This window comes from Hipposideros armiger, unplaced genomic scaffold, assembly GCF_001890085.2.
Source record: "Hipposideros armiger isolate ML-2016 unplaced genomic scaffold, ASM189008v1 scaffold_835, whole genome shotgun sequence".
NCBI classification, from domain to species: Eukaryota; Metazoa; Chordata; class Mammalia; order Chiroptera; family Hipposideridae; genus Hipposideros; species Hipposideros armiger.
The window spans coordinates 590,208-606,635 of NW_017732185.1; the positions used below are offsets into that span (position 1 = coordinate 590,208).

The 16,428-nt window shown below is 33.2% G+C and overlaps 1 protein-coding gene across 1 annotated transcript in view; it reads left to right on the forward strand.

Moving 5' to 3' along the window:
- LOC109374573 (kelch-like protein 1) overlaps positions 1–16,428 on the forward strand; it is a 141,304-nt gene that overhangs the window by 91,135 nt on the left and 33,741 nt on the right. Inside the window, exon 2 of the mRNA XM_019629291.1 lies at positions 11,230–11,412. Coding sequence (XP_019484836.1) covers positions 11,230–11,412 — 183 coding nt within the window. The remainder of the gene's footprint in view (positions 1–11,229; positions 11,413–16,428) is intronic.

Here is a 16,428-nt window from a genome sequence, read left to right on the forward strand (position 1 = left end):
GTTCCACATGAACTCAAAGAAGTTCATTTGATGGCGCATATAAACATCTGCAATGTACTCATTAAACGTGAGGAAAACGACCTTTTTTTAAAGCGACTGATAACTGGTGATGAGAAGTGGATTGTTTACAACAATGTGGTGCGCAAACGGTCTTGGTCCCGAAGTGATGATTCGCCTCAAACGACATTGAAAGCAGTCATTCATCAGAGGAAGGTTATGCTCTCAGTGTGGTGGGATTTTAAAGGTGTCGTATGTTTCGAGCTCCTACCAAGGAACCAAACAATCAATTCAAATGTCTACTGTTGGCAATTGTACAGTTTGAACGAATCCATCATCCAGAAACATCCAGAGCTTGTTAATTGTAAAGGAGTTGTGTTCCATCGCAACAACGCAAGACAACAAACATTTGATCACCCGTCAAAAATTATTGGAACTTGGATGGGATGTGTTGCCACACCCACCATACTCACCTGACCTTGCGCCGTCAGACTTATCCCACATACTTCTAAACACTACCTTTCCCATCCACACTTCCAGACAAGCCCCTCCTTTCCAGTACACTATTCCATAAGTTTTAATGCTCTACCAGTCCAAACTTCAGTTTATGTCCCCTAATCTTAATGGGACCAAGATGCTCTGCTTAAGCTCTACCTCTCATCCCACTGTTGAAAATCGTCCCTAGATAGAGAGCTAGAGTGCAGCCCATCTTGTATGTTTACTTTCTAAAGAAGATTGCAGTCCTGCACTGCTTAGTGTCCAATACCCAAAAACAGATACCTGGAGCATTTAGTCCAGTTTCATACTTATTTATGGAGGGAGAGCAAGTCCGGTACTATCTCTTTTTCATGGCTGGAGCCTGTTACTGATTTGAACAGCCAACACCTTTATAAACATAATCCAATTATTTTCTATCTTTTCTATCTCCTAATCTGTCTATCTACACCTGGGGCTATTTTAATTACCCTACTATCAGTTTTAATGGTTGAAGTAGAAGTGATAAAACAGCATAGGTACAAGGGAGTCTGGGCCATGTGTTCATACAACTTACTCCTGGACCTGTGGAGGCCCCTTCTCATGCACTCCATTTCTGTATAGTAATGAGATGCTGATACACACACCTTCCTTTATGATTTTGTAAATATAATGGGCTGGTCATTTCAGAGAGGCCTCCCAGTCAGCATTCAGTCTCTTCTGTGACCCAATAGAAACCAGGAAATGATTCTCAAATTGAGAATATTTGTTGGAGAAGAACTATGATTTTGCTCACCAAGTCTTTCTGGGCTATAATTCTCTGATTGGGCTGCCTTCCATAGGCTCCCTGTAGCATCCCTATCAGCTACGACATTTCTACTATTTGATCTTCTGGTCATAAGGCCCAAGATGCAGAATGGGTGATTCAACAGCTAGAACTTGCACCAGAGGCCTTTCTTGCTTGGAGCCTCATTCAAAGCTATTAGGCTTGTTTATGAGCAAATCTGCGGGTATAGAACACCTAAATTTTGTAAGGTATGCCTCCAACAATATCACTTATAGTCTTTCACTATAACAATAATTTCTTAACATGCTCAAAATACTGTACCCCTACAATTTTCATCAATGTGATTGACCCCTTATATTTTACAGGATTTTTCTCCCACCCTTTGGCAAGTAAGACATTTAGCACACTTGCTATTTCCTATCCTTCAGATCCAATGATCACAATATCACAGATGTCACAGTAATATGTGATGTTTTATGGGATACCAAGGTGATCAAAATTCTTTCAAAGTATAGGGAAAAGGAGAGTTATATTTTCCTGTGGTAAGACATTAAAATGATGCTGGTGTTCCTGTTTTCTTTATAATGTTGATTGAAAAAAAATTATGATGTCAAGTATGTATCTACATATTAAGTGCCATGGGCTATGTTGACTTTGCTCTGTAAAAATATCACACCTGGAATGTCAGCTGCAATTATCATCACCACTTGATTACATTTGTGATAATCTACTTACTATTCAAGATCCATCTGGAAGTTCTACCTCTCTAATGAATGAGTTAATTTGGGATATAACAGAATCTCTACCCTTTCACATTTTAAGTTTTTAACATGGCACTAGTATCTGCTAGTTTCTTATGAATACAGTATAGCTTTGAACATACTACAGTAGTAGGTATGTGGTGATTGTTTCTTAATAAACCTGACATTGTGAATCAGGAAATCAATATGCAATTGTGGCAGTTTCTGAATTCATCTTTTCCAATGATGCATGCTGGGACTGAGGGATTCACTACAGTAAACACACTGGGATACAGACTTGGGCAAACACACATTTTATAACCTGGCTTTCATACAGAGACTTTCTCTGCCTGGTGGACATACTGTCATTTCAGAGTTGTGAGGTATTTGCTTCAATTCAGAGAAAATATTTCATAACTCCTGGAATATTTTGGTATTTTCCATTTTCCAGTGTCTAGGGCCTAACATCTGGGTAAATATTTCCATTATAGATTTTCAGAGTCCTTTCTTAAAAGAACCCAGTCTTATAATCATTGAAGAAGCTATGAATTTCTGAGCTATTTTAAATAATTTAGGGAGAGAGCATAAAGCCCTACCATGATGACTCAACTCCGATTTCTCACAAAAGGTCTGTACTGTTTATGATTAAACAGACCAGGCACTAACTTCATGGACTCCATTTCATGCAGGTATCTCATGATAAACGTGTCTCTGGAGAGATGTTTATAGGTAACTAGACTCTACTGATCACCACTCCATTGCTATGATCATAATAGGGACCAGCAAACTTTTTTGTTGTTGTATAAAGGGCCAGCTATTAAATCTATTTGGCTCTGGGAGGACATATGGTCTCTGTCACACATACTCAACTTTGCTGTTGTGGCAAGAAAGCAATCATAGATGATACATAATCAAATGGATGTGGCTGTGTTCCAATAAAACCTTATTTTCCAAACAGGTGGCAGTCTTGATTGGACAACTGGCAATGGTCTATGGTGACAACAGAGCTCACATTGTCTCTAATTCTTTTTTTTTTTAAGAAAGGAAAACTGTATTAAAATTGTAATAATTCTGTCTCTAATTTTTAAGTGCCATCATCTAGTGCAGTATTGCCATTGACATTAAAGAGCTCAATTTAGTTATCATCAGAACCTATAGTTTACTTACCCGAGTGCTTTAAAAGTATGCTGCTGGTCTTCTTTTCAATGAATTTCTTAACACTGTAAAAAGAATGTTCTCCAGGCCATCCAATAATTATGGTTAAACAGGCTGGCCAGGATAGATCAGCTGTATCATTCGTGTACACATGAGCATATTTATTTCTTCTTCTACAGTATGACTGGGAAATGTTGGCATTACAGATTCTAGGGCCCCTATTAATTCAGGCCTCTGTTAGCCCATAATACATGCTAGAGCCACTCCTCTGAATGGTGGTGACTAGAACCACATCAATTCATTTCATNTTTTTACTTAGTATTTATAGGATGCATTGTAAAGATATAATCTATTTCTTAAAATGTTAAAGTCTCAACTGTTAAAATAATAAGGCTTGATATGTGATGGGAAGAAGATTAAATAATGAATGTTAACGTACAAATCATAAGTGTTCTGATGTGGAAACTTCTTTTTAAATCTGGAGTCAAAGGTCAAAGACAAAAAGTCTACTCAAGCCTGAGATCAGGAGATGGCTTATGAGGAAATGTGGCAAGCGCTCTGACTGTGACTATTTTATAGAGAGAAAATCAAGTTAGACCAACAAACCATTTCTGTGAAAGATCAACCAACATTCAAAACAAGTGACTTGTTCTCTGATATAATATAGAGAAAGTCAAAGCATGAGGCGTTTTAAGAACAAGTCTAAGAGTAAACATAAACTCTGAAAAAATGGTCTGGAGGCCAGTTTGTAGCTCTGTTCTTTTAACACTTATTTTTTCTAATTACTTTTAAATTTTCAGAAAAGGCCCAAGTTCACATTATAGCCTATATTGGTTACTGTACCTAGTTTACATAAAAGAAGGTCCTGTCTTGACAGTGATGAGCTTTAACCTTTAGTCCTGTCAACTTCTATGCCCTGTTCATTTTATGTCTATAATCTTGCTGAGCTCTAAAAGCTATATTATTCTATGTATTTCACTGTTTGCTCCAATACGCATCCATCTTAACTTCAGTGACTTGGAAATACAGAATATTAACTTATTTTCTTGATAACCTTTCCCAGGCTATGAAATTCTTAGTGAGGAGTAAAACTTTCTGCCCTAAATATGTTATTTAACTTGTAGGAAATGAGTGTGTGTGTGTGTGTGTGTGTGTGTGTGTGTGTGCATATTTTTCAATACTTCTGATAAAAGGCTTACTTAAAATTCCAATTATCTTATAAAAGAAACTGTACCCAGAAGAAACATTAATGAGTGTATTCATTTTTCTTGTTTCTAAGTAGCAGCACCTGGTGCTTGAACTTTATCCATTATAATATTTCTTAGATCTAAATTTCTCTCTTGAGGGTTATTAAAATATTTGAAAATTAGTGTGTTTAACATAGCCAGACATTTATTTTTGAATACTGGTTTACACTTCCATACATGTACATGATAATATACTTCATTCTCTAACATTGTAATAATATAAAGTTAAATTTTATAAATTTATTCATTCAATTATTCTCCCCTTCCTTCCTTCTTTCCTCTCTCTTTTTCTTAAAATAACAAAACATTTACTCTAGGTGGAGCTCTTTTAAGGTCAAATAGATTTGTAATATTGTATTTTATTGTCTGAGAATTTTTGGCCACTTTTTCATCTTTGATACTGTTGCAACAATGATCTGTAATAATGACTATGGTTTTAAAACTGAAATAATATGTGCTCCATATAAAATATTTAAGCAATGTAAAAAAATAGCAAACGTTTTATTTCTCACTGAGGAATTTTTTTTAAAGTTAAAATATTTTTCTAATGGAAACATAATATGTAGAGATACACACTGCCTTCATTGTAGACTAAATTTGCAAGGCTAAAACAGTTTTTGTTTTACTTAAGTAAAGACACAGCCACTGCATTCAGGTCTTGCTCAAGAACTAAGTGTAGGTCTTTATTTGATATTATAGAGATATGCTTACATTATTCTTTCAAAATAAAAGTTAACTCATCACTCAACAGAAACAGAAAACTGTTTGCAAATTTATTTTGCCATTTTAGTTCTACTCTTAGTCACTGACATTAAAGAAATAATAATGAAACTGAGACCTAGTTTAGTCAGGGATCTTCATTTGAAATAAATGTATCATATCTGTTTTAAATTTTTTAAAAGTATTTTCCATTATATTTAGTATATTCTTTAGTATTTTCACAATGTACATAAACACACTACCAGAGAATACACGAGCATATGTATTCTGGTTATACTAGTTATGTACGCTTTTTATCTCCTGAGTTCTGGAATTAATTTTGAAATTCAACAATAGCAATTCATGCAAAGATTTACTAACTACACTCTGTGTGTCAGGCACTTTGTTAGATTTAAAGATATTAATTCTTTTACTCAAAACATATTTTTTTCTGTTCTATGAAACAAGCAAACAAAAAAATCATTACAAGTTAAAATTAGTACCTGGCCAAGGCCATCTTCTTACAGAATATTCCTTACTCATTTATTCAACAAATAAACAAATAGTCATTGTACTCCTAAAATGCTCTACATGCCCTATATGTATTTAAACCATACTGGGTCATTAATATGTCAGGGTAAACTACACCCCTCAAGCTATGAGAATTAAAAGACATCTTTCTGAAAGAAGTGATATTTCAACTGATCTCTGAAGGACTAAAGTTATCCATCAGAATGTCAAAGTGTTGTGAAGGTTACAGGTAAAGAAAAATATGAGTGAAAGCTATATAAGAAATATGTGACATATTGCAGAAACTGGAATTACTTAGTATAACTAGAATTAGAGCTTGTGCTGAAGGGTATTAAACACTGAAAAAAGTATCAGATCATATACAAATTTATAACACATGATATGTAATTTGAACCAGGGAGGGATTGAAGACTGGGGACTGGTTGGCAATAGGCAGAATTTATGATGCTATAGGTTTAGATTGGCTCATAGGTGGGTGTTTTAAAGTGAGAACAGATGAGTAACTATTGGGTTTTGTAGATTTATAAAAATTAATTTGCAGTCTAATCTTCTAGAAATAACTACTTCCTGATGCAAGAGCTAAATTATTTTTGCCCAATCTCACTATTGTTTAGCACAAAAATGGGAAAACAGTGCTTCATCTCAGGATTGTTTGGTGCAAGGAAAGTAAATGATGTTTAGCCCTGAATTGTTTAGCACGGGAATAGGACTGCATGTTGGTCCGTTTACGACAATTAAGAAATGAAAATGAAAGCTAAATACAGTCATACGAAGAAGACATTAGCGCCCTTGGCAAAAGCAGTTATATTAGATGGGTAGTTTGGGAAAATAAAGTTGAAATGTATTGAGGAGTGTTCAGAGGAGTGAAGATAATGAGCGCATGCAATGCTTTCTAGACATATGGTTGTGAAAGGAAATAGAGAGGAACAGTTATGGCGTGAGTAATTCCTAAGGTCCAAAAACATTTTTATTCATTTTATTGTTTTATATATCTTACGTTAGGGGAATCTGAAGCATGTTTAAATTCTGATGCAAAGAAGTCACACTGAACTTTTTAAATTGCATTTCTTGTAACTTGAAGCTTTATGTTGTTGAGCCACAATAAAGATAAAGATTACAGTATCAGATCGTAACATCTGAGAGAGTCTCAGATTCAAAGAGACTGTATAGTTTAGGATGAAGATATAAAAATTAGACAAAAATAGAAATAATCAAGTGTCAATTTTTTACTTAGTATTTATAGGATGCATTGTAAAGATATAATCTATTTCTTAAAATGTTAAAGTCTCAACTGTTAAAATAATAAGGCTTGATATGTGATGGGAAGAAGATTAAATAATGAATGTTAACGTACAAATCATAAGTGTTCTGATGTGGAAACTTCTTTTTAAATCTGGAGTCAAAGGTCAAAGACAAAAAGTCTACTCAAGCCTGAGATCAGGAGATGGCTTATGAGGAAATGTGGCAAGCGCTCTGACTGTGACTATTTTATAGAGAGAAAATCAAGTTAGACCAACAAACCATTTCTGTGAAAGATCAACCAACATTCAAAACAAGTGACTTGTTCTCTGATATAATATAGAGAAAGTCAAAGCATGAGGCGTTTTAAGAACAAGTCTAAGAGTAAACATAAACTCTGAAAAAATGGTCTGGAGGCCAGTTTGTAGCTCTGTTCTTTTAACACTTATTTTTTCTAATTACTTTTAAATTTTCAGAAAAGGCCCAAGTTCACATTATAGCCTATATTGGTTACTGTACCTAGTTTACATAAAAGAAGGTCCTGTCTTGACAGTGATGAGCTTTAACCTTTAGTCCTGTCAACTTCTATGCCCTGTTCATTTTATGTCTATAATCTTGCTGAGCTCTAAAAGCTATATTATTCTATGTATTTCACTGTTTGCTCCAATACGCATCCATCTTAACTTCAGTGACTTGGAAATACAGAATATTAACTTATTTTCTTGATAACCTTTCCCAGGCTATGAAATTCTTAGTGAGGAGTAAAACTTTCTGCCCTAAATATGTTATTTAACTTGTAGGAAATTAACATAAGGATGAATGGAGCCTTTGTCACTCATCTTCTTTATTCCAATCTGGAAACGTTGTGCATGGCAGTCTCTCTTATCTTGACTTTTGGACCCTATTCACGCAGTCTGGTACCAGGCCACATCGTCAGGAACTCAGTGGGACAGTTTTGATGCATTTGACAACCCTACAGCCCTGGCTTGATTCTCTTCAGTTACCTGAGAGCCAATAATAATTCATTTTAGACTTAAACATGCATCCTTCAGGGTGTTTTGTGACTTTTGTGTTCAAAGTATAAATGTGTGGAAGAATTCTACTGTTCTTGCTACATATGCCTGAGCCTGAATTCCTAAAATATATGCTGGGAAATGACCATATTATGAGGTTGTAATTTGCAAACTTGTGAAAGGAAAGCATATGGCACAGCAAAATTTCTATTAGTTTCAAATACTTAAGGGAAAACTTGTAAAGTCTGATGAAGGTAACCATCTTGGGTAGACACATATTGTAGATAACAGAGAACACACATAATTTTTAAAAATTTAGATTTGTAATCTCGTCTTTTTTTTTTTTTTAGATTTTCTATGGGTAGAAACACAACTTCTGGAAATAATAGCACTTATATATTTTTTTCTTTTCTAGCTGTAATTAGCTTTATTTATTTTTTCCTTGCTAACATTACAGTGCCAAGGCCCTCCAGAAAAATGTTGATTGAAGTACAGTACTAAGGGACGTCATTTTCAATCTCAAGGACAAGAGGTTTTAATTAAATATCATGATGATTGCTCTGTGAATGAATTAGGTGGATTTACATGATTAAATTGTGTTTCTTAATGAAGTCCAACTTAATTGTGATACATTATCAACTACATATTTGATACATTTATTTTTTATATGCATTTCTTTTTTTAAGATACATATTTGTATTTGGTTGCTAATATTTTGCTTAGGATTTTTAAAAATATATTTCGAAGAGCAAAAGGGCATTCATTTTCCTTTTTTGTAACTTTTGTTTAGGGTTTGCATCAATGTTATATTTGCCTCAAATGATTTGGGGGATGTGCTTTCTGGCAAATTTTTTTGCGGGGGAGGGTTTGCATTTTTTTTACTATGATATGTAGTGTTATTTGTTTTATTGTGGGATATATAGTGAAGCATGAATCTGTGTCTTGATGTCTTTAATATATTTTTCTAAAACTCTTGGCCATTATTTCTTAAGATGGCTTTTCCCCATCATATCTCTCCCCTGCTTTGAAGACTATAATTACATAAGTATAATTTCTTACCATGTTTCATTTGTTAATGAAGCTACTGGCATTTTTTTTTAATCTTTTTATGTTTTTGTATTTTAGCTTGAATATTTTTATTTCTTTTTCAGATTACTATATTTTCTTCACCTGCATCCAATCTGCAATTTCAGTTCATCTACCAACATCTTAGGTTAAATTATTATACTTCCTTGTTTATTTCCATTTTATTTTTTTATATAACCTAATGTTCTGTGAAATTGTCCAGCTTATTGTCAATATTAAAATATATTAATAACAGTTATTTTCATATCTATTAAATATCTTTGTAATCCATCTATTCAGACATATCTGTATCACCTGGGAGCCTGTTCCTATTACTTGTTTTTATTCTAGGTCCTATTTCTTTATAAGCTTGCTATTTTTTTCTTTAATGTCAAACAATTAATATATACAAGAAATCAGAAAGTTAGATAAGGTTATCTTTTTCTAAAGATGGTTTATTTTGACTGTTTGCTGACTTTTTCATTAGAGGATTACCTTAAGGCAAATAGAGATTACACTGATTCAGATCTAGGTTTCAGTATTTTCTAGTTCCCTGGACTCCTAGGTACAGCCCTTAGGAAGCCCAGTTGAAAGGCTGTGTATTTATCAGAGTCCTTTATCCTTGCTAGTCCTTAAATTCAAATTTTTGAATCTCATACTCTGTTAACTTCCCAACATCTATAAGCCATTTTCTCCTTGTCTAGCAGCGCTTAGGAATCATCCAATACCTCTAGGGGAAAAATGGCACACAATGACAGCCTAACGTGAATGTTCCTCCGTTTTGGCCCAACACTTACCCCTCAAGTTCTGGCTACCTTTGCAACCCATAATTCCAATATCCATTCTTCCCCCAAATGCCGTAATATTGCCAGGAGTCCTGCTTAGCTGGCACATTAAGCTGAGCTTCCCAGCCTCAGCTTATACTGCCTATAATTTGTAAATACCTAGAGAGGGAAACAAAAAGCAGCGTTGAATTTTGAGCTGACTTCCGTGAATTTAATTTTATTATAGGATCTTGGTCCTTCAAGTCCTGACTGCCTTAGTAGCTATTATTAAGTCAAATAGTTATTTTGATAATATATGTAACATTTTTTTCTGGTGTACTTTAGTCAACTAATAGTTATTGCATCGTAATTGAAAGCAGAATTCTCCGTATTACTTTCTATCTTCAAATGGGCTATTTCATTATTATTGTTATGTATTTAATTCACTTTTATTTTTAAATTGTTTTAAGAATTTATCATCAGAACACTTGACTGGGGCTGCTGGGCATATCATACATCTAAGTATTTTGAAAGTCTTCTTCTTGATATGGAATAAGATATTTTAAAATCTTCATTGTGAAACAGTCTATGATATTAATAGATATAGTAGCCAAACTTATGTATCATGGACTTTTTCAAAACCTGAAGTTTATTACATATACAGAGGGTTCCAAAAAATTGTATACACATTTTAAGAAAGGAAAACTCTATTAAAATTGCAATACTCTGTACATACCAATAACAAAAGATGAATACAAGTCATGTTTGATTTCTGCAATTATAAGAGATGCTCAAAGTGGTTACCATCAGCGTCCAGACACTCCTGATTATGGCGAACTACTACTTGAGCTACGTGGACCAAAGTGTCCACTTGTATACATTGTATACATTTGTTTGGCACCCTTGGTATATAGTGATTATTAAAATATTGATAAGTACTGAGCTGACACATCTGTTTGCATATATTTTGTTTAATTAGTTGGGAATATTAATTAGTTGAGTTTAGAATATAAAACTCAACAACTTACTTTTAAATTTATTGTCAATCTTTTTTTACAAACCATGTTTCATAATTTTTTATAATAAAAATCACCAACATCTGTAAAGCAACAGTTACTACAACTCATAAGAATCATAATTTAGAATAGTATAATTAGTTTGTCAAATGGATTGAATATCAAATGGATTAAATGAACATTTCATAGTAATTGTTTTATATTTTTATAATAGGTATATTTGTATTTTACCATTTCTGTGATGTTTTCAAGTTTACTAACTTAATGTCCTAATAAATACAGATAATCTACCTTTTAAATAATAAAAATAATTTATAATTAATTTATTGCTTTCTAGAAGAACTGATTTAACCCAACATAGATTTTTTTTTTACCTATATTCATAATGATGAACCTAAGGAGAGATTCATTGACTTCCCTATGAAATTCTAAAACTCTGTAATGTAGTCTGGACTATTGGTTGCCCTTTACAAAATCACCTTTTTTTGTATGTGGTTTGCAGGCTGTCAGCAACTAGCCATTCACTGGCACCTCAGAGTGATTTGGATTCCAGTAGCTCTGAAGAATTCTATCAGGCCGTTCACCATGCTGAGCAAACCTTCAGAAAAATGGAAAGTTACTTGAAACAACAACAGCTCTGTGATGTTATCTTGATTGTTGGAAATCGAAAGATACCGGCACATAGGTACAGTAATCTGTCTTTATTGGAAACATGAATTATGTGTTTCGAAGTCATAGACTGGTAGGTAGGTGGCACAATATCCTATAATTAGAGAATTGAGAACCCACATTTCTAAGAAAGCTTGGATATTTGTCTTTTACTCTTGTTTATTTCTTTTTGGGCAAGAGTTATAATGCCATTTTAAGTAAGCTCCTTTTTAAGAAACAAATCAAATATAAATAGTTAAAAAGTAAAACATCCTCTAATTAAGGTTGATAAATATTTCATTTTATGTGATTCACAATCATAGTAAGTGGAAATCAATTTTAATTTAGGATAATTTTATTTAAGATTTTAAATGAGATATACTTTTCTGCCAAAATTAGAAAGAAGTCAGGTTACCTTGAATATATATTATGTGTTTCAAATAGGAAATTCAAAGTACTTCATATTTACATCTTTATTTAGCATTTATTAAGAAGTCTTTATGATATTAATATCTTCTTAAGGCCCGGTATATTTGAAAGCTAACATACTTTTAAATATTCCTTGTATATATTAATTTATGAATGATAATTCCAAGTTACATGAACTAGAGATCTGATTATTTTGTGCCATATTGATTTGCTCTCAGTTTATGAAAATTCATTAAATTTAATTTTTTTTAGTTTTTAAAAGACTTTTAAGTAAGAAAAAATTTAATTTAATTTTGATACTAATTATTTTAAATAATTGAATGTATGGGTACTTGGTCTTAGATTACCTTGACGGATGTCATTTAATACTATTAATACCAATGAATTAATAGAAAGAGTAAATTACCCACAAAAATAAATTGTTCTCAATGTATTCCTCTTTCCTGTATTGATTAACTTAACTTGTATTATCTAGATAATATATATCTACCTAAGTATGGAATATTAAAATTATTCCAGAAAAATAAGGGTACCATCATCATTTCGACCATCATAACAATATTAAAACGTGGACATTGAGTTTAAACCAATACAGTAAAAATGCATAAGAAGGAACATTTGACATTGAATAATTTAGGTCATGTAGGTCTCAATCTGTCAGCTAACTATGGCAGTAATTCTAATAATATACTATGCTGTTATTTTTCAAATATTTCTATGATATTGCATTATCATTGGCAAGAGAGTAATTAGCAAATTGTTATATTGAGACATTCAGTGTTGTAATATATGTGGCAAATATGCAAATTATCCTAAGCTATTATCTAAATAGGATCTAGATAAAAGTTGTATGATAAAAACACATTCTTAATTTGAGATTATAACTAAATTTACTTCATTTAACTTACAAATTAGTTAAATAATTATATGATTGTTTAAGAAGATAGAGGTACTCAATCAACTCAAAAGTGTATTAACACATGAAAGCTTCATTAGGTTTTTTTAAAAAGCAAGTGCTTCATTTAATTTATATAATCTTATAGCCTTTTATTGGTAGTAGTTTGGTATTTCTCATTTGAAGCCTTTTAATTAGTACATTGAGCAATTTCCCATATTAATTATATTCTACATTGTTTTCTTTATTATTTTTTATCTAGATTGTTAATATTACTTTCTAAATAATTTGTTTAATTATACAAGTTGTTTTATAATAATCCAGATGATTAGGAAATAAAATTGCTTCTTGGTTTCAATTCCTATAAAACATATGAGCAATGTATTACTTTTATACATATTATTCTGAACATTTAAATATTTTTTATATTTAGCAGATATGAAAATAAATATATTATTGTTAATCATCTGTTTTTCTTAAATGTGATAAGAAAAAAATTTAGGCTTTCTGCTAAATTAATTCAAATAAGGATTTATATTTTCTTTACTTCATGGTTTAAAACTCTGGTACTATCTATTTTACTCGTACAAGTAATTTACACACCTATGATTCTAAATTATACATGTATTAACCAATACTTGGAAAAATATTTATGGGGCACCTTAAAAAGGCAATCACTTTTTTCAGTAATTGTGGCTACATTGCACCTCTTTATTTATGTTTTTGCAAAATGAACTGATTGTAATTAATGCAACATTAGCCCTTTACTTTAACCAAATATTCATCTCAGTAATAGTAACAAATGGATTTTTTAATTATTCTGACATATTTAATTAGCACAACTGTGTATTATCTGTGGGCAAAATATATACGATTTTACTAATATTGCCACTGGAAAATGTGGGACTATTATAATAATTTCAAATAATGAAAAAATAAGTAATTTGCATTAAGATCTACCACTCTTTCAGAGATAACATTACAAGTTACTGTCATAAGTGTTCACTAAATATTCATTGATAAAGATCATGTATATTTAACTTTATATTATCTCATCATTTAAAACTTTTAAATAAATTCCTATTTAAGTTAACAGATTATGACCATAGAAAGATTCTCTTTAAAAGCCTTTGTTTGTAAAAGCTGTTGATATTGTATATATATTTTAACCTGATATAGGTCGCAACTATCATTGTGTTTATGAAATGCCATGTCTGTATAAATATGATAGATTATTGCAAGTCACACTTTTAAGCAAGTTAGCTCTGTAAGGCTAATAATACTTAAAATGACATGTTAGTATATTTTTGGAATGAATAATAATCAAAATCCTGAATTTATCTGTGCTTAGGTCCTAGAAAAATTCTAGAATAAATACAAATTTCTCATAAATGGCCCAAAATAATTGATTACCAACAAGTGAACCAAAATATTTGAATGTAAATCCCTGAATACAAAATATAGAGGATTTTTAGATAGCCATGATGTCTGTAATCAAGGATGTCAGATACTGCAAATTCCACTGACAAGATCAATATTAGTAACTGGACTGGTGAATTTTCAATTGTAAGATAATTAAGTGGATTTTAGTGTCTACTTGGTTATAATGTATAGGTATATAACAAAATAGGAGTAAGCTTGTAAAAGTCTTTTTCCCCTATTAGCTATTATTAACAGTCATTGCATTAGACACAAATAAATATGAAGATGTTAAATAACTAACATCCCCTGGACAGTAAATAATGATATTTATAATTTTATGAGCTTAGAAACAGTGTAGAAGGAAATACAACATTGAGTGAACAAAGCTTATTCCTGGGGGGTGAGGCTAGTAGGCAGGGTAAAGGAGGGGCTGACTTTTTTTTTTAATGTATAAGCATACATATATTTCGAACTCTTTAAAATGAGCCTGCAAAAATTCATGATCAAATGAAAACTTAAATGAAAAATAAAATGATGTGATGGGGACAAAAAGGATCATAATCTATAAAGAATGGGCATGTCATGAAATACCATATTCTGTTTTTATGTTTGTCCATGTTTAATAGTGAATTTAGTTATTTCAAGAATATATTCATTATTTTAATGTTTTTTTTTTTACCAGGCACTAGTATCATGAAAATAGTTGAGGCTAAAAGTGGCAATTGAAATGATGTAGTTAGAAACACTTAAATCATATTAAATACAGTAAAAAGAAATGACTTTCATAAGTAACTTAGATATTAATACTCAGAAGTAGGGAAATAGTACCGTTTCTCTATACTGATGCAAAGTTTACTGACATAGATAATCTTTGATGGTGGAGGAATAACTCATTTCTTCCATTTCATTAAATACCACATCCATCTAGATATCTCAGTCAGCTTGGTAATTTATAATAGCTCTGTACCCACTTAAGAAAAAAAATCAATCAATAAAAAAAGGCTTTAGTGGCCCAGGAAATTCCCACAGCTCCAGGCAGCGCCCATGACACCAGGCTCCCAGTGGCTCACATACCCAGGCTCCCAGCATATCTAAAAATTGACCTGTTCCCATGACCCAGGGCAGCTCCTGTGACCCAAGGTTCCCAAACATCCCCTAAACTCTGGAGGCAGGCAGCCTCCCATGAACCCAGGCTCTTGGCTGGGCCCAGCCAAGCCAACTACCACAGAGACCGGCTTTTGATCCACCCCAGCACCAGATCAGCTCCTGTGTCCCCTTGTCCCCCAGTCCACCCAGTGCCAGACCAGCCTCTGCAGATCTGGACTGAAGACTAGTTCCCATTGATTCAGGCTCTCTGCTTGTCCCAGCACCAGGCCTGTCCCAGCAGAACAAGCCTTCAGGTGGAGCACCCAAGCTCTCAGGTCACAGGCTGATTCCGAAGACTCCAAGCTCCAGGCTGCCCTAGCACCAAGCCAGCCACAGTGGTCCTGGCCTCCAGTCTGGCTACTGGGAAACCAGTCACCCAGACAACTCTACCACCAAACCAGGTTCCCATACCACCCTAGTACCAAACCAGGTCCTGTGGACCCGGATGCCAGTTCTAACCCAGTAGTCTCTGGTGCCAGTTGGCCTCTGTTGACCACACACAGGTCAGATTCCAGGCCAGTCACGTCAGACTCAATTGCTAGGCACACCCTATCCCTGCAGACTCAGACATGAGGCTTGTGCATTCAAGTACCAGTCCTGCCACCTTCCAACTAGACATTATACCTTCCTGCCCAAAGTGTCCAGCAGGATGCCTGCTTTCAGATACCACCACAGGCTTTCCAGAATCTCTGGATGGGCTGACTGGTCACGGGCTTTGCCTGCCCAAGGCTATTGATAAAGATTGGAAGAGGCACCTACTTCCTCAAATGTACAGACACCATCACAAGGCCACAAGGATTATGAGCTGAGATAGTACATCACTACTAAACCTGTCTTACAAGAAACACTCAAAGGTGTTCTTTAAGCTCAAAAGAGTCTACTTAAAAACGTATGAAAGTTTAAAACATACTAGTAAAGCTAAGTATATGATCAAATTCGGAATGATCTAATACTATAATATGATGGTGTGTTAAACACTTAACTCTAGTATAGAGATTAGAGGACAAAGGTATAAAAAATAGCTACAGCTACAATAATTAATGGATACACAGTACAAAATAAAGTGTATTGTGACTCAAAACATAAAATATGGGGAGGAGAAGAAAAGGGTAGAGTTTTGTTTTTGTTTTTTTTTTAAAGATTTTATCAGGGAATTGGGGG